This window comes from Brachyistius frenatus, unplaced genomic scaffold (genome assembly GCF_029030835.1).
Source record: "Brachyistius frenatus isolate BFR_SWC_R1_liver_20210118 unplaced genomic scaffold, ASM2903083v1 Contig_270, whole genome shotgun sequence".
NCBI classification, from domain to species: domain Eukaryota; kingdom Metazoa; phylum Chordata; class Actinopteri; family Embiotocidae; genus Brachyistius; species Brachyistius frenatus.
In genome coordinates, this window is record NW_027210869.1 from 304,751 (window position 1) to 328,904 (window position 24,154).

The window sequence follows — 24,154 nt, forward strand, 5'->3', positions numbered from 1 at the left end:
ATGGTCCCTCTTCCTGTGTTGAAGTCCAGGTCAAAGTCTGTCTTTGCTCCTGACCAACATTTGGGACGAGATATGGGGGAATTGCTTGTCTGGCTTCGCTTTCCTGTCTGCATCCCATATCGCAGCTCACTTGGTTTCACTGCCCAGGTGACGCCTCTAATCTGTCTGAAGTTCAGGGTATTTCCCATCGAGGCCGCAGAAGCCCGTCTGTCAATGCACAATCACCAGCAGAAACTCCTAGCTATTATCCCCACTGACCAAACTCTCCGCACATTTGGGTGGCTTTCCCACACAATACATGAAACGGGAACGCTTCTTTTTGTTTTTTAAATAACGTCGATATCAACCAGCCAACTGTCTTTCATATCAACCTGAGAAATTCTGTGTAGAGAACAAAGTTTGTTATCGGCTCTGGTGAATGACTTGTTTTTGGGATTTTTGAAACATCAGCTTGTCTTGTGGTTGTTTAAGGTCACTACTGTGTGAAAGTTGGGGAAACTGACGCTGGGGAGGGTTTTACATTAAGTGCCGTTTCTGACTTGTTTCGATGTAATAACGACGTGATATTGAAATGCTGTACTTTAGGCTACTTGGTGTAACTTGTAAGCACTGCCTGGCCCCATATCTGTGTAATAATAAAGGCTTCGAGAAGCAAAGATGTTTTTCCGCTTTATTATGTACATCACAATCCACAGACCATAAAAGATTTGCATAAGAGGTCAATTCCAGGTCAGTTGTCCTGTTTTTAAGACAACAGTATCATAAAAGAGTCTTTTATAGCACGGCGTACTGACAATACAGTACAGGTCAGTTATGCAAATGTGCAAAGAGGTTGTTTCAAATCATTTTTTACATGTGAAGACACACGGAAATAAATGCTCCTGCAAGCTTTATGGGAGTGAAAGTTAAAGTGCATGAAAAGGTTCAAAATAATGTGAACAAAATTAGAAAATTAAATAAAGAAAATAAAAATGTCTGTTGTTGTTGTTGTTGGTAAGACCCGGATTGGCCAATGCTAAGAAAACGGATGAATGAGAATTAAATACGTTACAAAGTGTAGAGATTTGAAATAAATCTGGTCATTTTCACATCAACACACATTTCTTCAGATCCAGTCTGCTTCTAACAGTATATTCTGCATAACAAACTTTTTATTCGTTTTCAAAACTGAAACCTGAAATCTGTGATGTGTTTAAATATTCACCATCTGCAGGCTTTAAAATTGTCCGTAAAACGTTTGTAGCTTCCCCCGAAGCAGCAGCTGCAGTCATAAGGTCGGAAACTGATGACTGTTTGGAGCACATTAAACATATTTAGAGGATTTTACTGCCGGAGTGGGATGAGAACTGTTTTGTGCCTTCACAGCTCATCACTGCAGTCACTTGTTTTCTCCCTGAAAATGAAACTAAAACTAAAAACCTTTGCAGAGCCACAGGATCATAAAAACATACAATCAATGTCTTCATAAGGTTTCTGTGACAAAACTCCAGGTGTGTCAGGCCGTCTGGTCTGGAGCCTGGAGCGCCCTCATCAGTTTTTGAGCAACAGGTTGGAACTCTATCTCCCAGCATGCCCTCTGGAAGTCCCTCACATCCTCATTTTCTATCCACTTCAGAGCCTCCTCTTCATCTGAGGAATGAAAGAGTGGAGATAGAAAGAGAGGCGGCAGTGAGGCTTCGTGCTCGGGCAGCTTCCAGATGTGATCATGGAGGTATTTGGATCGTGATAGAGGGAATACATGTGGCCCTCCCTCCCCCCCGAGAGCCGCTGCTGTGAATGAGAGCATGTTCTTTCCAGTGTGTATCCCTCCCTGGTTATGTAAGGATGAGTCGAAACACCGACCTGAGTATGTAGTGAGGGTCTCCAGCAGTGAGTTCCTCTCCCGGGTGTCCAACAGCTCCTCTGAGCTGCCACCAATCAGATTCCACACGGCCTGACAAACCTGGCCTGCCAGCTGCCAATCATCTGGTCCCAAGTCTCTCAGGCAGTCCACCAGCCTGGACGCACAAAACACACACGCACACACACACACACACACACACACACACACACACACACACACACACACACACACACACACACACACACACACACACACACACACACACACACACACACAAGTCATATGACTTGAGGGAAGGAGATTCACATGACCATCATGGTTGTGAACATTAGCTTCACTTCATCTGGAAGAGGACGAAGGGAGTAACGGGGAGTAAAATGTTAAAGTGAGCAGATTGAACTACAGAGAGAATATATATATATATATATATATATATATATATATATATATATATATATTCCAGTTCAAGTTTTTATGTTTCAAGAATGTACATCTGTTAATCTGAACTGACAAAACTGTCTGTAGAACTTCGGAATAACGGCCGTAAACAAATGAAGCGACGCCTGCGAGCTCGTTCAGACAGTCAGCTGGAGCTGCTCCGCGCCGCATCACGTGACACGCCACATATCCCATAATCATCCGACATACACGCCCTCCAAATTTGGCGGTCTATTTAAACTGGGAAATTTCCCATCTAATAATAATCTGTAAAACTACAGAGATGGACGGTGCAGCATACATAAACAAACACACACACACACACACACACACACACACACACACACACACACACACACACACACACACACACACACACACACACACACACACACACAGTTTAAGTGCATTTGTCCTTACTTGGCAGGAGCCCCCTCCTGTGAGAGGCAGGCCCTGTTGGGAGGGTCCTGAGCCAGGTTGGTGAGGACCCCGCAGGCTGAAAAACACATCTCGGTGCTCTTGGAGTCGAGCAGCGTCACCGCAAACCGGTGCACTGAGGGAGAGGGAGAGCAGAGAGGGACGACGGCGCGAGGCAGCCGACGAGGACAAAGCGAGGCGGAGAGAGCTGCTGTCACCTCAGTCAGCCGGCATGTTTACGCTGACTGCGGCCGGCCTCGCAGATACATGCAGATTCAACACGACACGATAGTATCCGCAGGTGTGCGCTGTGTCGGTGTTCAGTGCTTCAGTACTCAAAGTCTTCCGTGAAACTATGTTGGAGTGATGCGATTTAAACGAGCGTACAAAATAAAGAAAACAGACTTGAAATGAACGGGGAACTCGACTTTAATCTCTTTCGCGGAGCGACTTCTTTAAATGTCTGCCTGTGTTTGTGTCCACAGCATACCTCTGTTTCGCACAATAAAGTCCCGCACATCCTTGGACACCGACAGGTTTCCGTAGACGCGGGTGGCCTCGAGCATGGCGTCGGTGCTGTTGCTAAGCAGCAACTTCAGCATCACTGAGGTAAGAACAAGTGAGTGAAGGAAAAGAAGAAACTTAACAACTCGCACTTTTCATTTCTCTCAGCTTTTTCGGTCTTACACTTTGCGATGGTGAGTCGGTTGCGTCTGATCGCAGAGTTTTCTTCCTGGTAGAAGGACAGGTTGTTGATGGTGGCAGCTACGTTCACCAGCAGCTCCTCGCTCTCCTGCACGGACCTCAGCTCTGTGCCACACGTAAACAAACAAACAAAAATCATCCGTATAACAGTTATTTTTGGATAAAATGTAGTCAACACTGCATGGTCAACAGGAGCACACCTTAGGAACATGATGTGAGATTATTATTATTATTATTATTATTATTACAGCTTTTCAAAGCCTTGTAAACAATACATGTATTCACTGGAAGCTCGAAAATAATCTGCTCTTTTCCAGACAAGGACTAACCAGGTCACAGCTTTGCTTCCTTCTATGTTGATCAAAAGAAGCAGTCAAAGTGAAGATGGGTTATTAATTCTTGCAACAACTACAACATGGATTGTGTAAAGTGGCACTCAGTAATACAATTCTGGTTGACGTACATTGAATTTATATGAAAATACACAGAAAAAAAGAACAATTTCTGCCATTTCAACACTTTAAATAGAATAAATACATCCAGAAATGAAGTGAAATTTTGCCTGTTTGCATATTGCAGCTCTGCCACACTGACAAGACAGTGACATTATAATAAAAATAGATGCCGTCTGTGGTTAATTTTGGCCCGACACAGTTAACATGATCATGAGCTGGCACACAAAGGTCAAAGTGACCCAATCCAAGCAGCTATGACGCTGTGAGAGGCTTGGAAACGAAGTCTGTTCTTGATATAGCAGCAGATGTTGTGTGCTCAGTCATAAATCGCCGATATTGCGGTTGCACTGTCAACTGGCGCCTGTGAGACACTGAATTCTGTTTCTGGTTTTGACTTGAAAATGGCGCTGTGTTGCCCCTCCTGACCCGAAAGCTCTGTAATGGAAAGCAGCACAGACTGTCATGAACGTGATCAAAACAGGCCATCGATCAGCCAATCCCGCTCTTTCATCTTTTACAGAGGTTTTGTTTCCCGTCTCGATTCATCGCAACCGACTCCTTATTCTCGTTCGGTCACCGGTTATTATTTTTCTGTCTTCAGCTTCTTCATTTACTTCCCATCTTACTCGCTGGCTTCTCTGACACGCCCCTCTGTACGTTTGCCTGCTCTCACTAGTTTGACCTCTGTTTTGTTTATCTAATTCTACCTCCCAGCTGCCAAAAAGTAAGTGCAGGTGGCAGGCAGCAGAGAGAGAGAGTTTCACACTGGTGCATGTATACACTTCAAGCTGTCCTGAAACCATCTAACCACATGAGAGAAATTCTCACACGCAAACCAAGTCGTCTGTGAGATGCGACAGAACATCCTGCTTGTGCAGTGAAGCGCTTCACTCAGTCAGACATAAAAAAAATCATTAAAAAAATGACAAAAAACCAACCAAACAGGCAAACCAGAAGAGGATGTGCTGCGAGTCGAGCAGAGAGCGACCGAGGGGAGAGCGAGCGATGGAATGAACAGACAAATGAGGAGTTTGTTTTCGACCGAAGTCGTGTCGTGTTCCCAGCACAGGGGATGTGGTCGGGTGCCTCGCAGATATTTACTGTACTTACCATGCACCAAGCAGCTATTTTTAAACTGATCAGAACTCCAGATTTGAACACACTGGGTTCTTTGTGCGACAAGAGATGCAGAATAACACGGAACAAAAGGAGACATCTCAAAGCCACCAGCCTGCGACCGGCTGCATCCTCCTGTTTTTTTTTTTTTTTAAAAACATAATCAATGATTCTGACTTAAAAAAAAAAGATGAGTTCTTCCTTCTCTCTGCTCACCGAGTGTCTCCATCAGCAGCTGAATGCAGGTTGCGTTGGCGGCCAGCGACGGGCCCACGGCCGGGTGGATGCACATGTTCGCCAGAACCCTCACCAGCTTCACCAGCACGTCGTCGGCCTCCTGCGCGCTCACGGCCGTCTTCCCGGAGGAAGAGGCGCCCGCCTGCGAGTCCGCCCGCGGCGAGCCGTCCTTTCGCTGGTAGCTGCCGTACAGTCGGAGGAGGGTGTCCGCGCAACCGTCGCACTGAAAGAGCTGCAGCCGAGGCCCGTCGCATTTGGCTGTGAGGTTGCCGAGGGTGAAGAGAAGGCGGACGACGAAGACCTGCGGGAGAGCAGCGGAGATTAGACGTCGAATCACAGATCAGATCGCAGATGAAATGTTGAATATTGTGAACGTTTAACAGGTGTTGTATGGAAGGAATTCAGCAGCTGATGTTGACTGGAGTTGCGCATGTCAGTGACACGCCCAACAAAGTTGCTTTAGAGCTTCAAGTAGTGTTCAGCTAATCGGATTTTCTCCTTAAAGCGGATTCATTTCGTTGCCATGAAAAATGAACCGTAGACAGAAAGAGTTTCTTTGTTCTACAGCCTCGGTTTGTATTCATCAGCTGAGCGTTTACTGTATTGTAGGCATGCAGCCGACACTTCATGTCGTATCTATGGATCTGATGGGTATTTCCTTGATTAGTTCATTTGTTGCTTGGTCTGTAAAATGCCAGAGAATTGCAAAACAATGTGGAGTACAGTTTCCCAGAGCCCAAAGTGATCTCTTAAATGTCTTGTTTATTGCAGCAAACGGTCCAAAACCAAACAGATTCAGGTGGAAAATATTACATTTGCATACAAGAGAGAAACTCTTCTGTTTTGGGGGACTGGAAGCAGTAAATGTTTAGCTCTTCTGATTAAGGCAATTGTTCAATTATCCAAATAGCTGCTGATTCATTTTCTGTTGAGCGACTTAAAGTTTGAGCTTCAGCAGACCAGACAGAAGACTGTCCTGAATAGAAGGGGGGGAGGGGGGTTATTGTTTCTGACTAGAAAATTAAAAGCAGCCGACATAAAGGCCTTTGAGACTGTGAATAAGATGTGAAGATCAACAACCGCTTCACCTGCAGCGCAGTGAGCCTGCCCCGTCAGGTTGCACCATCATCAGTGTCACTCACGAGAGAGTTTAGAGCTGCGCAGACATGTTTGACTGTAACTACACCCCCATGTCTTCAATGGCATTCACACATTTACAGAAAAACACTTTACTTAGTAAATGGCATGTGAAGCAACACACATTTCTCCCTTAAGTGTGCAGTGACAGTGAGGTCGGGACAGACTGTCATCACATGTCCTGCTGTCCTGTGTGTGTGTGTGTGTGTGTGTGTGTGTGTGTGTGTGTGTGTTTATTCCATATGACATTAAGAATACATATCAGTCAAGTTGATTGCCAAAGTTCTACCTTTTTTTTCTTCTCCTCTACACCCTCCTGTCAATCATTTCCTCCCATCTACCTCTGTATCACCTCTATTAATGTATAAGCTCGCCTCCAATATTCATTTTCTTTTCCCTCCCTCCCTCCCTCCCTCCCTCCCTCCCTGCCTTTTCCTTGACCTACTCAGCCCCTCCTGGGAAGATTAAATGTCCAAACACACACATCAGGGCAGAGAAAGAAAGATGAACGCTACATACAGATGGACACAGTGTCCCAGAAAGGTGCTTGGACTTGGGGTGCATAAACAACTAAAAGTTCACGTGCTTCGTGGAGTGACATCATGAACCCTGAAAAAAACCACGCCTTGTTTTCTCTCTAATACACAAAGACTCAAGCACACACAAAAACACAGAGGCGGCCTGTGGACTCACCTGTTTTTGGTGATGTTTGCTCAGCAGTTCTAAAAATAGCTGGTAGCAGTCGGGGGTCTGAGCCAGAGCGAGGCGGCACTCGGAGTAAGAGGAGAGTTTACTGAGGGACAGAGGGGACAACAAATACCGCTGATCATTCCACTCTGCTGTGGTGACTAAATATGGTAATATTAAATCAACACTGCTAATGGACAAGCAGATCTCAGTAGGGATCTAATATTTTTGTTTTCATTACCTTGGCCCAGAATATTCAGAAAGCATCAGCTTTTTCAGTGCTAGAACCTATTAAATTACTTTTCTCTACATTTTGCACTGCACTGAATATTAGTGCTCCACACATTAATGACGACCTTTCACCAGATTGGGAGGCCTGGAGAGTTTAACAGAGAAACATAGGGACTCATCAGTTTGGTGGTGGTGTGGAGATCAAAGGACACTGAGCCTGTTTTGTACCATGTGGTTCTTCTAAAGGTTATGAGTGCAGGTTCTTTTGTTAGTCCCACTTTGCATCTGGTTCACTAAATTTCAGTTATATAATATTCAGACATTAACATTTTTTGACTATTTTCCATAAATTATGTTGTTGTTTTTTTTACTTGTGACACTTGCAACACACTTCAGATGTAGCAGTACATGCATGTTCTTTCATTGCACAATCCGAATTGTGTGTGTGTGTGTGTGTGTGTGTGTGTGTGTGTGTGTGTGTGTGTGTGTGTACTGTTAATTTGAGTATTTACTGTCTGTGTGTAACCACCTCCCATTTGATAAATACATCTCAAGACTCTTGTTTTGTGAAACCCAACTCCATACAAGGAAGGTAACTAATAGAGATTGAAGGAGAAGGAGGGAAAGACAGGCAATAGATGGTGAAACCTGCTCACAATACCAATGATAAGAGGCTATAAGGATTTCATTTAGAGAGCAAAAATCTGAAGTGTGGTGTGGCATCATGTCAAATGAATATATCCGTACAAAAGTGCATGTGTGATACCTGTAAATTCTGGAAATGTAAGTGCAGATGTCCTGGTCTTTGCAGTGGTGACGGAGCACCTGGCAGAGCGCTGGCAGTACAGAGAAGGAAACAAAGAGTGGACGGGAGTCCGGGTGATTGGCGAGGTTCCTCAGGGTCGCTGTCAGCTACAGGGGTCAGAGAGAGATACCAGTGGGTGGGTTAGAAAGCAGAAGTATGCCCAGTACCTCAACAGATGGTATTTCGGCCAGGATTGCATATCAGTGCTGTGTTGTGGCTGGCACACAATGTCGGTCATATGCTTATTAAAGCTGGCTGCTGGCTTGCACAGGACGCCATGCAGCAGAGTGACCGGAAACTGTTCAGCACTGAAATAAATCATTCTGTTATAAGAGGGAAACGGTCATTTCCAACGCACGGCAGCACAGAAAGTTCTGGAAAGTCATGGCGTGATTATTTCCCTCCTCTAACGGGATAATGAGTTGTGCTCGATATCGAAAGAAGCCCCGGTTCAAGATGTTTGCTTGGGCCGGCTTTGTGCGGTTTGCAGCAATTATTTTCAGTGGAGTAAAGCACGGCGTGTTTTGGGCTGAAGTGGCCTGGCCAGCACAGAACATTACACACATGGACACTCAGATCCTATACCAGACATAAACAAAAACATTTTTGTCTAATAGCAGGAAAATCTGCATCAGCTAAACAAATATATAAAGAAGTACAATTAACATTTCGTTTCTGTTTCTTGACATGATATAACTTTGTGGATATATTTCAGAAAGTCAAACTGCTGAGGAGAATTCATATGAAGTTATGTTATAACTTATAATTAATTAGTATGGCACACCTGTACAAGGATGTGCCCTGCTGTAGTGAAGTGGGTGTCTTCAACAGGGCAGAGCTTCTGGAGCAGTTTCTGAGCCACACCGATACAGTTCTTATCCAGCAAGAGTTTGAGGATTGCAGAGTTTCCAGAGAGAAATTTCAACGTGCAAACACAGTACAGCAGAGCTTCTCCAGACGCAGACACGTCCTCTTTGCGCAGCACGCTCAGCAACAAGTCTAAACAGAGATAGAAAAACAAAAATGCATCTGCTGTTGTCAATCATACGGGGATGGATATTGGACATTTATAATGACTGTGTGCAGAGGCTCATAAAAATGACACTAAATAGATCAAAGTTAACCCATCAGCAGCTATATTTGAAGGTCCTTGCTACAGAACAGTGAACCGCTGAGTGATGTCACCCTGACCGATTGTGGAGTTGTTCTGGAAGAGGATGTCGTTGTTTTCACTCCTGCTGATCAGGAAGATAAGCTTACAGATATTCAGCAAGTTGTTTCCACTGATGCACAGCTGGAGAGAAAAATGAAAAAAAAACAACAACAAAAAAAAACGACCCACAACTTTAGTATTCAGATACACACATCTCCAAGCGCACACCGGCGAACTCAGAGACGACTCACAGCAAGGCAGAGCTTGGCGATGTGCAGGTTGAGCCGGGGAGAGTTGAGGTCAATGAGGCGGAACAGTGCTCGAAGAATCCCTGACCTCCCTTTACAGCGTCGACCGAGCATGTCCGCTTCCGCCAAGGTGCTGTGGAGACCGTCACACAAATCACACAGCCGGTCCACCGAGCCCTCAGAGCTGCCTGGCACCGCTGGCCAGCACATACATTTGCAAAGAAACAACGTCACGTTCAGGACAACAAGACAAACAATTCAAAATAATAACACCCACTTGTGTGTATGCATTGGCGTGTGTGTATTCATATAAATACAGATGAGAAGTGTTGTGGTGTGTGTGTGTGTGTGTGTGTGTGTGTGTGTGTGTGTGTGTGTGTGTGTGTGTGTGTGTGTGTGTGTGTGTGTGTGTGTGTGTGTAAAATGCAAAGGCTCTACTGTATGGTGAACTAGAAGTTAAATCCTCAACATCAATAATAACATTGGTCAGCAGAAAATCAAACTTTCCGTCCCTCTGCTAAGAAGCAACTTAGAGTTTCAATGGTTCAAATGTCAGGGAACAATTCTGCAACAGGCAGTGTTGATGCGGAGGAAGAGCGAGGGTGGAGTCTCTTCCTTGTTTTTGAGGTAAGATAAATGTTTTCCCTCCATAAATAACAGGGTTTAGCCACTTCTAAAAAGGTTGGACAGTCTCACACTCAACACTTCACTGTGATTTCTCACTGAATCTGAGAGGTGTTTTATGCATGAGCCAGAAGGCCTTTGGTATGATGAATATTTAATATTTATCTTTCAAATGAATTTCCCATTAAATTTGTAGAGTGTTAAAATATTTACAGCCATAGATTTCATTTCATGGCTGCCAGACTGCAGTTTCAGGCTAAGACAATTCTGTATAGATGCCAAACATAACAGTATTTTTTTTGTCTTTCTTCCCCTGGTGAAAGGTATTTTTAGAGACTTTATACATGACTTTCTGCCACGGTTGAAAAATCTATTTTTCAGCATTCTGGTTTTAAATGTAATGTAAGAAGGAAACACAGGAAAGAGGCTCCAACAAGAGACACTTAGCTTTAATTAAAAAAAAAAGACCATCACTACATTTTAAATTAGCTCTAGAGACATTCCTAAGCCCAAAAGGAAAAAAAATGTTTTGTTTAGAAATGAATTAATTTCTTTAAGACTATTGTGTGTCATGTGTTTACACTTTTTTGTTTATTTTTATTGCATTTTCCCACAATACCTGCAGCCGCACTTTCTAGTTGTTGAAGAAGAGGAACAATTGCATTCGTCCACACCAACGACTCTGCATCCTCCTCCGTGCTGGAGGTGTTGTCTCCATTCCTCAGCTCTGAAATGTGCAGAGAGAATAGCACTTAGCCAATTAGCACCTGCAAACACGGGCACGGCGAGCATGGTTCACAAGTTCACTGTCTTAAAATAAAACTGCAGGAAGTGTGATGCCACAGCAAAAGGTCACCATGTACAACTACACTTCCTCTGATTTGTTTCTGTGCTGACGTGCAACAGTTTGCATGTGAGTGTGTGTGCATGCATGTGTGATGAAAACACGTGCGTACAAATGTCTGCAATCTCTCCCACCCCGAACCTATTTTTGCTGAATATTTGCATACCCCCTTTGCTTGGTGTGATGTAGGAAACTGTGTGGTTGCACAAACCAACAGCTCTCTCAGCTATTGGCTGACTGCCTGTCATGGTGGAAATTGGGCCCTTAGCAACAACACTCCAATCAAAGTTTGAAAGTCAGCAAGGTTTGTTCAGTTCACAGAGAGAGGTGTCGAGAACATACATGTACACTGTGACATTATATTTAAGCATGCTTATATTGATTTTACCTCAGGCATCTTGGAAAAGAAGTTCGATTTTACTGAGTGGACAAGAGATATGTTACCTTCGAATGTTGCAACTACATTTCTACTTGCACTTGCTGTACAAAATGTACCCTTCGTGATGATGGAAAGCGTTGTAAAAAATAAAATGAGGCAGTTAGGTTCATTTAGTTAATCTGGACAAACCTGTTCTCCGTTCTGCTCTGCACTCTGTGGATCTCACTCCGGAGTCAACGGCAGGCTGCGTTATTCTACTGCTGATTCAAAGAAACACAAAAACACAAAGAGCCTCGTTACACCAGAGGCAAAACATACATGACAATCTCGTTTAGTTGAATGTAATTGACTTGGGAAAGTCTGGCTCAGTTGGAAATTAAATATATATTTGAAGAATGAATTGCTGTGCCAATAATACATCATGAAAAGTTGCGGACTATATATTCTGTTAAAAGAGACAAGAAGTGTATTTTCGTGAGGTGCCACTAGGGGTCCCTGTTGCAGCAGCGGTTGAGACGTGTGTGTGCAGGTGCCTTTATCCCTGTTTTGTGTTTGACTACTTTGCACACAAGCAGATGTGTGTGTATGTATAATTGTGTGTGTGAAGTGGTTTTGTCTGTGCAGGAGTGTGTGCCGCTGCGTGAGCACAAAACTGCAATCCCCAACAGACAGGAACTAAGATCTCAGCTTTGTGGGCAGTCTGGTTAAAGCTGCTCATGTTTTGTCACTGTGAGCGGTCTCCACAGTCTTAACACCTCCGTGCAGGACCCGTCAACTGCTCCCCAACACACCGCCGGTGTCGTGCGACGTTATGTTGTCGTCGTTTGTCCGCCGCGTGTTGTTACATTTGACTTTCTGCATTTTGCGGCTGCACTGTTCCAACACACACAAAGAAATGACTCAATACTTCACTAAATGCTGTGAAACATGACAGGTGGTGTGCTTTATGACTAAGTACTTCATGGCCAGTAGAAATAATAATTATAAATAGATACACATCAAGACATAGCAGCATGTTGAATCAACCTAATCAACGTCTCTAACTGTAAGATTTACTTCACAAATCACACAAGAAAAAGAGAGAATCGTCCTTAAGGATTACGTTATCAGGGCCGAAGCTTCATGACATTAGTGCTACATGCTGACTCTCAGGATGGTTCATTTCCTTGAGCTTTAACACCTTAGTGACAGGTAAAAATATCACCTTTTCCTTTCACCGGAGCATCAACAGGAGGTGTTTGTGTGATGACGCATGCATTAATCGCGGGTATTACTGTAGATAACTGTAGAGTTCCCGTTGGAGACTTAGTGATTGGCAAAAGCTGGCACACAGGGCGTATGCAGCAGGGAGCGCTGGCTCACGCATGTTGCAGTGAATGTCAGGGAGCTTTGGTTCTGTATGATAGGATTACGAGCCTGATAATAAGGCCTCTTTGTGTGATCCTGCATTCTCTGAGACATGACCTCATCCCTGTCTTAGGCCTGGCCAGTGCGCTGCAGTCACAATACGCGCTGCTGCCAGCCTTGCCCAGATGGGGACCCAAATCTAATAGAGAGCCATTTGGAGCTGTAGCGCTCGGCCTTATTGGAGAAAAAGAACCTAGTGGACGTCTAATCTCCCTTATCTTTATATCTCATCTAGCTCATCATATTAATCTGTCATGCAGCGTCCATTTCCACTTGCAGTTACTGCGCTTCTGCCCCGACTCTCTGAGTTTCTCTCTGTTCATCTGTCTAATGCACCTTTTATGTACTTCAATGCAACACTAAAGAGCAGTGCTTCCAAACCTCTGACCTAACACTAATCAGGAAGTCTTTAAGTGCATCTAATTTAATCACAAAGTGACCGCAGTCTGATGACTTGGGTCCTCTCTTTGTCAGCAACAAGTTATACAAACATTGCGTGTTAACTTGGCTTGTGAAGGAGGGCGCTGTGCTGCGGGCAATGGCCCAGATTTCCTGTAAAAGTGTTTTACGGTCTGTCCTCCCTCAACAGCCCCGGCTGCCCCACCCAATCGATGGGCGCATGGATTGTAACGACAGCCCCCGACCTCATGCCCAGAGTTATGCCCCTCGTGCTGACACACAGCTGATGAGGTCGGCAGAAAAAAGCAGAGCTTTTAGCCTCTCTGCGCCGTGAAAGTGTAAAAGCTGACACACGATAGTAATGACAGATAGACGCAGTTTCACTGGGACTGAAGCTCGCCCAGATGCTGGATTTAATTGTGACCAAGATATAGTGTACAGTAAAGTATATGTGGGTTTAAAATGGGGCCAAGTGTCCAAAGCTGAAAAATGTGTTCTTTCTATTAGTGACACCAATGCTGGTCTAACTGACTTCATATATTCAGCTGTCATTGTTAGGAGCTGAATATATCAAGTAAGTTTTGGCTTTGGGTCAAGTATATTTTCCTCTGGAAAATGTTCATAGTGGTAATTAAAAATATTTTTTGACCATATATATTACAGCCTCAGTATGATTCTTTACTGAAGAAGATTTTGAGCTACAAATGGGACATCAGCATTTTATGTGTTCTCCAGATGCTCATAATTACCACTCCAACATTTTATGGTGACTTACTTTAAATCAGATTTTGTCTAATGTTAGTCCCGGTACAATGTCAAAGACATGTCAATCAATCAATTAAAGAGTGATTGCTAAAGGGTTTGGCATTTAAGTATAAAATATAACATTAACTATCATTTTCTCTGCTCGGTAGTCTGGATTTGTAATGAACCAAAACAGCAACATCAGAAGAAACTCTGTGAGTGAAACAAACTGGGAAAATACGAACACACAGAGCCAAGAAAGTAAGAAGATGGAGAGGGATTTGATGAAAAGAAAAAACGTAGGCACAATCAACTCCATCTGGCAATGGCTACCCCTGCAACCTCGTGTGCCGATAAATCTTCAACTCATTGTCGTACTGTCGTTACAGTCAAAGAGAGGGAGCGGGAGAGGGTGGAAGGGCAGAGAGCAGAGGACATATCCTTGCGAGTCAAAGAGAAGGACAGAGAGCGTACCTTTCACTCGCTGTTCTGCGTGGGCCAGGTTTGAGAGGACCATTGTAAGCTGCTGTGCGATCTGTGCTGGGAAGTCGTTTAGCTGTCGGCTGCTTCTCTCCTGAGCCTGGATTTAATCCCTCTTTGACTAAACGCACAGAAAAGACGTGGCAAGAAGTTATTTACAGGTTATTGCTGTACTTTGCTTCTTTCACATGCTAAAAAGTACAAATGCTGATTCATAGCACAATCACACACTTATACACCATATGTATCCAGGTAGAAGAATTCAGTCAACCATTATTATCTATTTTATTCCTCTAAACAGCAGAGTAATTTAGCACGTCTAAGAAAGAGAATAGTTATTTTCCACTCAAAAAAGCAGTTGTAAATTATGTTTTTCACACAGCCCAACCTCAGAGAATGTAAATCAGGTAAAATGTCAGCATGTGGTTTCATTCATTTCCTTTTGAGAAAACTGTTTAGCACAAGTGTCTGCACAGAAGATTTATGGCGAGGCAACAAAATAAATGGTGCATTATTTTCTTGATTAATTTTGTACCTATCAAACAAGTGCAGTCTAATAAATGCTGTTATTAGCCTTTCTATTTCAAACACAACATGAATGATCACCTGATAATACTAAATGATCAAGAAATCATAATCACTTTGTGTAATCACTTTTGTAATTTAACACTTCCTTTTTTTTTTTTTTTTTTTATAGAACGCCTTCTCAGTTGCGCCACACGTTCCTTCCTCACCATCTGTGTGTCCTTCTCCAGGCAGCAGCGTGGTGAGAGATCCAGCCTTGAGAAGGCGTGGCCGCGCCCCGGCCAGCCCCTTCCTCGCTTCCACCGGGTCAGTGGGGGGTTTGGGAAAGGCCTTGAGCGGATCCTGAGCATCGCAGGGAACTGGAAACTTTGGCCTCTGGAGCAGCGTGAACATGTCACAGATGTATGATGGTGTGAAGAATTAGTCAGAGGATGAATTCACCAGTGACATCACTTTAGTGTCCAGGAAAAAAAACAACAACATTGCTTTTATTCCTATCTCTGAATGTCATATATTAAAATCATAATCCCAGTTATTAAAAAAAAAAAAGATAAGCTTTAATCTTGTGTATAAGAACACCAGTGCCAGTGCTTAGCTGCTGCACAGAGGCGTATAGCCCTATTATCCCATCTACGGCTTTGCTTGATTACTTTACTTACAATAAATAGTGTGTGCTTATGTGTGAGGTAACATACATGATCCAGAGGAGGGAGGCGAGTTCCTGAACTTGGCCTGGAGTCCGAAGCATCAAAATGTTGAGCGTGAAGACTGCAAAATAAATGGCTGATTATTTTTACATGTTATACGAGAGCCACAGTCCCTAATATCAGAGTTTTACAACCTGAAATATATATTTAAGTGGAATCTGTGACTAACCTGAAGGTAGACGGAGGCCTGTTGTCACGTTCTGCACGAACGGAGTTCCTCCCAAAAAGTTGTCGGTGTCCATCGCTGGGAGTAAACGGTCGGCGGGTGGTTTGAACTCGCAGTGACTGTCTGGCTTCATTGACTATCTCTGCACTTGTTTTCCTCAAAGTGTTGCGTCGCGGGAAGAAAGGGCTGCAAATCTCATTTTTTGTCTCCTTTGAGGCCATTTACACCTGAGTGACATTTGTCAAGAAAGTCCACAAATGACTAGGAAACAGTCAAAAATTATATATATTAATTAACATATATATATATTAATTAATCAACAAAATGTACTCAAAGAATCAAAAGTAAAAGTACTCATTGGTGCAGCAGAATGGTTGCTGTCACTGTTTATATTTATACATGACTGGATTTACAGCTAAAGAGTATTGTAAGTACAAATTGATCTGCCTATTATTTAATCAATTAAACAGTTAATTGTTTAGTTCACCATAGCAACTATAACGGTTAGATAATCATAGTGAAATCTCTGGTGAAATTTGGTGAAGTATTACGAGTAAATTGCAGCATGAAAATAAGGACTGAGGTAAAGTAGAGGTACTTTTACACTGTAGTTATGAATAGTTGAGTAAATACACAAATACAAAATAAACCATTATTTGAAGGATGGCTAGATTTATTGTGGTTAAATGCGATTAAATACAAATAATCATGTTTTCAGCCCGAATTTGTTGGATTTGACCATAGACATACACACATATACATGACATACACACATATACATGACATACACACATATACATGACATACACACATATACATGACATACACACACATGACATACACATATACATGACATACACATATACATGACATACACATGTCTATGGATTTGACTACATCACGTGAACGTGACGTCACTCTGCGCGTTCACGTTCCGTCTCCATGGTGACAAAATGTCGCTATTGTAGCTTTGACAACAAACCCCAGAAGCATTAAAGAAGGGAAACGTAATTGTATTTTATTTTATTTTTTTATCTTAGTAAAAAAAACAACAACAACGGGAGAAAAGTTCTGCTCTTTGTTAAATGTGCCCAACTTGGACATGATCAGACGGAGAGTTGCTGAGGAACGGGGAGCGTTGGGAGGAAACCGGGGTTTGAACCAAAGTCTGTCCAGCGGTTAAGGAAACGAGGACACTTACCTCCGAGGCCGGCCCGGTCCTCTGTGGGTAAAAGTCGGGACGGATATCACTCCCAAAACCTAAAGCGGGCTTCCACAGCCAAAACAGGAGAAACCACGACACCTAAAACTTGCTGAAACCTGTTGAAGTTTTCGAGCACGCTGCGAAGCTAAACGGATGTCGTCATGTGCACGCGCCTCGGCGGGTCTTCCGCGCGCGCTCCCGGTTCTGGCGGAAACGAAACTCCAAATCCAGTTTCAGGAGGACGCACGTGGAGGTGGTCGGTTCCTTTCCGGGGGTTTTGTTGATTTAAAATGTGTTACTAATCGTCGCGATGCAAACGATGTAAAGACAGATGCGTGCACCGGTAAAATAACTTAATGCCCCGTGCACACTAGATTATTTTAAAATCTTCACTTTTTTTTAAAAAATATGTGAGAGAGACATGACAACAGATTTAACCTGCTTGGACCATGCACGCGGTGTTGTTATATTATTACAAAGCAAATCCATCCAAACATTATTTGCAAAACACTTAAGACAGAACATTAATATGAATTGTTTTTCCTCCAGACATACACTTGTTCTGGAGCTGTCTCTATACTGTTATAAAACAATCGCCCATCATAGTCATTGCAACAGCTCTGCTGAATTTTCATTACTATACAAATATGTCCTGTTTGGATTTTATGATGTCAGCAGATCAGAACAAAAAACAGTAGGCCTACTACATCATACATGTTTTTATTATTCTAGCAAAACTTCACATTCACAAAACTGAATTCTACAACTGAAAACCTTTATTTAAAATGTTTTTTACAAATGAAATAGGCCTATTGCATTCACACAAACTATTCAGCGCTCTACAAACCTCAAAGCCTTAAAGACTTATATTATATGTAAAAAAAACAACTAAAAAAAACAAAAACAAGAGTGAAAAGCAACCAAATAAAATGATAACGATAATGATAACGTTTTTTTTTTTTAGAGGATTCCCGGCAATTGAGATCTCACGAGATCTCCTGTGATCAAACGTGACTTCTTCTGTCTGTCATAATTTGCGCCACAAAACCAACCGTGGATGAGAATCAGCAAGGCGAACTAAACCCGAGCCCGAGCTGTAGGTGAGTTACTAATAAAGTTTAATTGTCTGTCTCTAATAGTGCTAGTTCAAGCTACTGCTAAAAGCGGAAGTTTTTGTTAGTTGCACACAGGTGGAGAAATGAATGCAACTTGTGATAATTAGAAATGTAATAATTCTTGTAAATGTCCTTCCACTGCTACGGGGAGGCCATGTTATTGTGCTCTGGGTTTGTGGGGTTCGTGACACCTTCAGGTAAGCTCACTCTTATCGGCTTTGGTCCGTTTCTGCTCAATATTCGCTTACAATCCAAAACCCCGTACAGTGTAAATGTCCAACATGTTGGATATTTACAATTTGAAATAACTGAGATTCCAATCTAGTCTGTAACAATGCAATTATGTCTGTGAAACCCTCGCACTAAAGGATCAGTTCAGACCGGCCTTGACCCTGGAACATCCTCTTGATCACAGGAGGGGTGAAAAGGACCCAAAATTGAGCCAAATATGGGGCCAGTTTAACTGGAACGAACAAAAAAATAAATGATAAAAAACACAGGCAAATTATAACTACAATGATAAACTTACACTTTCAGGTTTCCAGTCAGACATGATTTATCGTTATCACAAATGTTCTGCATTGAAGAACATTTTCTGTCCTGATCCTGGACAACAAACCATTAAAATATGACGAGATTTAAGTCTGAGAACACTGAAAAACTCAAACCACATTTAAAAATAAAAAAAAGTTCATTACCACTTTACTGGAATACCCAAAAGTTAAACAATAGTTTATTTTATAATCTGCAGTGAGTGCTGCCACACACACACACACACACACACACACACACACACACACACACACACACACACACACACACACACACACACACACACACACACTGAAACACTGTCAGAAGACCACCATGCTACCTAAATTGCTAAGTTATATACAGTAGTTTATGGGTGTTTAATGTGGTAAACTCTGTAGTCATAATTTTATAAAACTGGTTAAGAAATGTCAAAAAAAATTACCTTACTGTCAAACTGTAGTTGGGAGCAACGGTTTTAGCTGTGGTCTACTTCCACCTCCGTTCTCACTCATGTTAAAGCCACACAGGTCATTCTGTATAATCCTGTAAGCCAGACATCTTGTTCTCATGACATATCGCTCCCATCGGCACAGAACAACAGAGCAAAAATAAAAGCAGTACGTGTTTTTAAAGGGCACTTTAGTTTTATTAAAGATTACATTTTTCTTTTAATCGCAGACAAATTCTCCGAAAACATAAATAGACAAAAGATATTTTGCTAAAAATATATTATAGTTTCTCATATTAGCAATACTCACAAAAGTTGAGGTACTACAATGTGAGACAGTTGAATATTCACTCTGAGTAGTATTACTTTCATTTGACTGTCAAAAAGTATTTTGTGTTATCATCCCGCCATTTTGTCGTTACACAAAGTATGACGTTTCAAAAAAGGAGTGGACCCAAAATGGCTGCGGACTTACGCTGTGTTCATCAGCGAGTGTCACTCTGCAGTTGTAGTCCACTGCAAGTTGGTCTTTGAATGCAACGTTCCTGCTGCGGGTGCACCAGGAACGACTAAGAGCTGACTGCCCCCCCCCCCACCTCCTGTTTGTAGTTATGCAGGAGAAAAGACCTCCAGCTTTTACCTCCTCTGTCCATCCGATTCAACCAGGCCATCCCCGCTCTCTTCAAGCTTCATGTATCTGCAACTCGGGCATCCATGAAGAGAAGAAGTAGGATTTGATCAATATTCAGAGATGAATTCAGAGTTCAGGACAAGTACGTGATGCCGAAGTTCACTCATTCAACTCGCGCTTTGCTCCTGCTCTCTGGATGGGCAGACCACTTTAAACACCAATCAGGTCTGTCAGGATTTTCACATTCATCCACTCGTAAACCTTTTCCCTCTGGCTTTTTGTTTTTTACACAGGGAAATATACATCTGAACGATCTTGTGAGGCTCTGGTTGGATTTAAATAGCCTTACATGCTTCAGTCTCTTGGATACAGTGAACCTGATTGGCCGGGAGTGCATGCTGGCCATGCCCAATCACAGGGCATCACCACGGAGCTCAACAGCCAATGGGAGGAGGAAGATGGTCTCCGTGATTTCATTGTCACTAAGGGAGGGGGGCGGGGCGGGGGTGGGGGGGACATACTGCCAGGACAGTTGGCACTAACATGCTAAGCAGTGGACTCTATTATAGTCAGAGTGTATACGTTTGAGATAACCTGTGGAGCCGAATCAAGAGTGTTGCCAAGGAGAGAAAAGCACGAGGCGGGTGTAATGATGGAGCTCCTCTCACCAGGAGATACACAGTCCCATGCAAACGAGCTCATAGTACACCCACGTCAGTGTTATCGGTGCTGCTCACGTCACAGGAATGAATGGGTTGATTTGTGAGAGCCATCGTCCTGCTTGAAGGTGGTGTGTCTCCTTGGCAACCAGCTCCATCTCTGGCCAGAAGCTTAGACTGACAGAGAGCACTTAGCTCTCAGGACAGGGGCTTCTTTGCTCTCCACAGATTGCCATTCAGTCCCGGTTTGACCCCTGCAGCAGACGTTTCTTTTCTTCTATTCATCTGTTCTTCTGTCTTCGTGCTTTCTTTTAACCTAATTTACCTCAAGATAATGTATTTAGTCCTTCATCAGCCTTAAATTTTTCACTGTAGTATGTTATTACAGCCTCTGGAGCATGGTAGTTTGCATTTCACTGAACATATTATTTGACATAAAAACCTTTAAATCCTTGAATTTGTAATCTTTCTGTTTGTTTTAGGGCAGCAATTTATGATAAATTCCTCAATTGAATAATCTGTTATTTTATTGATTCACTTTTGTGTCAGAAAATATTGAAGAATTTCTCAGAGCTCACCCTGGTGTCACTAAATTACTTATTTTCCCCCCCAAAACAGCCCCAAGGCCTCTAATATTCATTAACCTATCATAAAAGAAAATTACTTTCTGGAACTTTTTACTTGAAAAGTGATTTAAATTATTGATTATCAAAACTGACAATCAATTTACTGCTTTGTTTTCTTGTGTTTTCCGCTCTAGTTATACATTTATCTTAGTGTGCAAAACACACACACAACTTAGAGGAAGAGTCTGAAACTGTAACGTTAGAGACACTCCCTTTAAAATTTATATTTTAAGTACATTTTCTTTTAGTTCAAATGAATTAATTGTCTGTGGACCCTATGCTGAGAGTTTTTTTTGTCCAGCCATTTGATATCAGGTTTTTTTTTTTTATCATTCCCCTAAGTATAAATTCTGCCCTCTGAAATGCTGCTTTTTGTATAAAATAAATCTTTATATTTATGATTGGGGTATGATGAATAATTTATAGCACGGTACTGTTTATGATTCCAGAAGTTTCACAGTTTTCTACTTAGTACATAGTGACAGCATCTAGTTCATTGCTGCACTGGAACAATGGTATAACTTTTATCATACAGGAATTAAAAAACTGGTCCATTGGCTGGATGGGCACGTTGATAACACTGGTTTGCAGTTTGATTTGGTTTGGGAACAAAATAACTTGTTTTGGAAAAGATAAATGTTTTGGTTAAAATAAGTATTTTACTGTAACTTAAGTTTAATATGTGACGTATGTTACATAACTTTGTGTATGGGATTTAAAATGAGTCAGTGTTGACATTTGTTTTCACAAGACATGAAGAGAAGTCTCTTTGGTAAATTTCCTTGATTTATACAAACCATCCCCAGCCTGCCTGCCTAGGTGTACTTGGTCAACTATTACTATGTAACCCGACTTCCTCCATTGCTACCATTGTAATTACGACGGCCACAAAATGTTACAAAAAGTGTAAACTGTGAACATTTCATCAATAAAATGCAGTAAGTATATGCTACTAGGTTTAGTAAGCTTGTTCTAGCTCATGTATTCAGACAGATACAGTATGTGCTGATAACCGCTTATTTAATAGTCTGATAACAGTTAAATGAGGTAGATCTCTTATCCCCTGCTTTTGGCCTTTTTGTAATTTTATTAGTCAGCTTTTCCAGCAGTGGCGTATGTAACCTCCAGACCAAACTTTTTACTAGCAGCACGTTGCTGTGAGAAGTTAGCAGTGAGTTGTTCTTCTATTTTGCTCTCAGTCAGCAGCTTGCTTGTTGCTGGCAGACTCAGCTCACGGTGTCCTTCTCATAAGAACAGGACAGAACAGGGTATCTTATGGGTTTTATGAAGATAAAAAAGACACTACAGAAAACTTTCCCACATGACAGCAAGCAGGTTTTTGTTGTTTTTTTTTTCCCCCAATTGATCAGTGCTGCCTGTCAGTTTTATTAGTCAGTAATTATAATCAGCGGGTTTGTTTTTTTAACTGTCATGCAATCCACATTTGTGTCATGAGGTTGAGGCGTCTTTCCACACTCTTCAGTCAGAAGCAGAAGTTGGCCGAAAGTCGGCCACTCCTTCTGTCTGTACTAGTAAACCGACACAGCATGCAGAGATTCAAATAAACCAGACATATCAGGCAGACAGTCGCCATCTTATCACTCATCTCTCTTTGTGTGCATGGAAAATAAAATATCTCACGCACACAATACAGATAAGCATTTTAAGAGCCTCACCCACGCACTGACATTCTGATGATGAAGGTGGTTTGGGCATGAAGGACTAGTTGACATTTTGGGGAATACACTTATATAGCATAATAGACATTACTGTCTTTCCAATAGTTTGATGAGAAGACATAGACCACTCTTAAATCTGTCTGTTTAGATAACTAAACAACTAACTAAACAACTAGAGTGACTCTAGAGTGTCCAAAGGTGAAGCTTACCGATTAATATCTAATTGGTTTGATTGGTACGAACCCCAAACTGTAAATGTCAAATTGTTCTTTAACAGGGGTGCTGAATTTATGTATTTAATGTTTATTTGTACAGTGACAAGTATGTAGCATAAACTGGTGTCACACACCAGCGCATTTATAGCCTAAACTAATTCACTTAAATTAAGTGTAATCTTAAATTAAGTTAGGTGCAATCTATTTTGTTTTTTTAATTTAATTTTATTATATTTTATTTCTTTATTTTTACCCTTTTTTTTTTTTTTACTATTTTGTCATTAATGACATTCCCATCTCTATTGTCACTAATTGTGTATAAAGTTAATATGTTAAAATCAAATTAAAACATTTAAATGACAAAAAAACAAACCTAATTTACAACACCCATCGCTAAATGGGCTTTAAAATACATAAAACTCAGCTCAAACCACGTACACAAGCGACTGTACAAATCACAAAATCAACAATAAGTATGTATATTCAAAATACAAAACACAAACATCGACAAGAAAATACTGACAGAACAATACAAGATTGATTAACGCACAGATCATTCATGACAACACGGCTGATGCCTCCTTGAAGCTGTTTCAGTTTGAGGTTAAAAATGATCCAGATCAGGATCCAGTTTGACTTCTGTAGGCAAGGAATTCCACATGTTTATTCCCCGAACAGAAAACGATTTTTGTCCGTCTATTATTTCTTATGTGTTACCTTCAGATAGAGCAAGGCTGAATGTTATCTCCTGCATTCAGGTTTTATACCGAGCAATAGATTAATATTTATCTTCCAGAAATAAGAATGGCCTTGAGCTTCTCATCTAATTCTTGGCAAGAGAGCTGGTGAGCTCATTTCCCAAAATGTTGAACTTTTATATGTACTAAAACTTTTTAATCCCTCATTTTTTTTTGTATATCAAAGGGTGCAGTGATGAACTGCTTTTTGTTTCCCTCCAGATTACCATCACCCTGATAAATCCCAGCGAGGCATATCTGTCTCATTTTGTATGCTAATCAAAATGCAGGCGACTCAGCCCTACCTTGATGGAGCTGATGTCCGTTTCTATGAATAGATGCGTGGGTGTGAGTGCTGACCTGCCCGTGGGGTGCGCCGTGTTCCTCCCCTGCATCAGTCCTTGAAGCACTTTTCACCAAGGCCATCTGACCACATGTAAACATTCTCAAACACCCATTCACTGACTCACTTTTGAACACAACAGTCCTCATCTTTTTATTATTGACCCCTCCTCTTGTGGTTAGGTTTAAAAAAAAAAAAAAAGAGAGAGAGAGAGAG

At 42.0% G+C, this 24,154-nt stretch overlaps 1 protein-coding gene across 2 annotated transcripts; it reads right to left on the bottom strand.

Annotated features, from left to right (window-relative positions):
• Nucleotides 1-657: 657 nt before the first annotated feature.
• On the bottom strand, nucleotides 658-17,101 carry armc2 (armadillo repeat containing 2). 2 transcript variants are annotated; one of them, XM_069721670.1, is made up of 18 exons: nucleotides 16,949-17,101; nucleotides 15,751-15,974; nucleotides 15,570-15,642; nucleotides 15,084-15,249; nucleotides 14,344-14,470; nucleotides 11,509-11,576; nucleotides 10,716-10,823; nucleotides 9,476-9,669; nucleotides 9,263-9,365; nucleotides 8,856-9,070; nucleotides 8,033-8,178; nucleotides 7,042-7,141; nucleotides 5,191-5,512; nucleotides 3,386-3,508; nucleotides 3,189-3,302; nucleotides 2,702-2,834; nucleotides 1,843-1,997; nucleotides 658-1,629 (listed from the first exon to the last, which is right to left on the bottom strand). In XM_069721670.1, the coding sequence occupies exons 2-18, from the start codon at nucleotides 15,966-15,968 to the stop codon at nucleotides 1,496-1,498; spliced, it is 2,499 nt and encodes an 832-aa protein (XP_069577771.1). In that variant the 5' UTR covers nucleotides 15,969-15,974; nucleotides 16,949-17,101; the 3' UTR covers nucleotides 658-1,495. The 2 variants fall into 2 exon arrangements, with proteins under 2 accessions (XP_069577771.1, XP_069577770.1); XM_069721669.1 differs by having other exon boundaries at nucleotides 11,509-11,579.
• Between the last annotated feature and the right edge of the window lie 7,053 nt (nucleotides 17,102-24,154).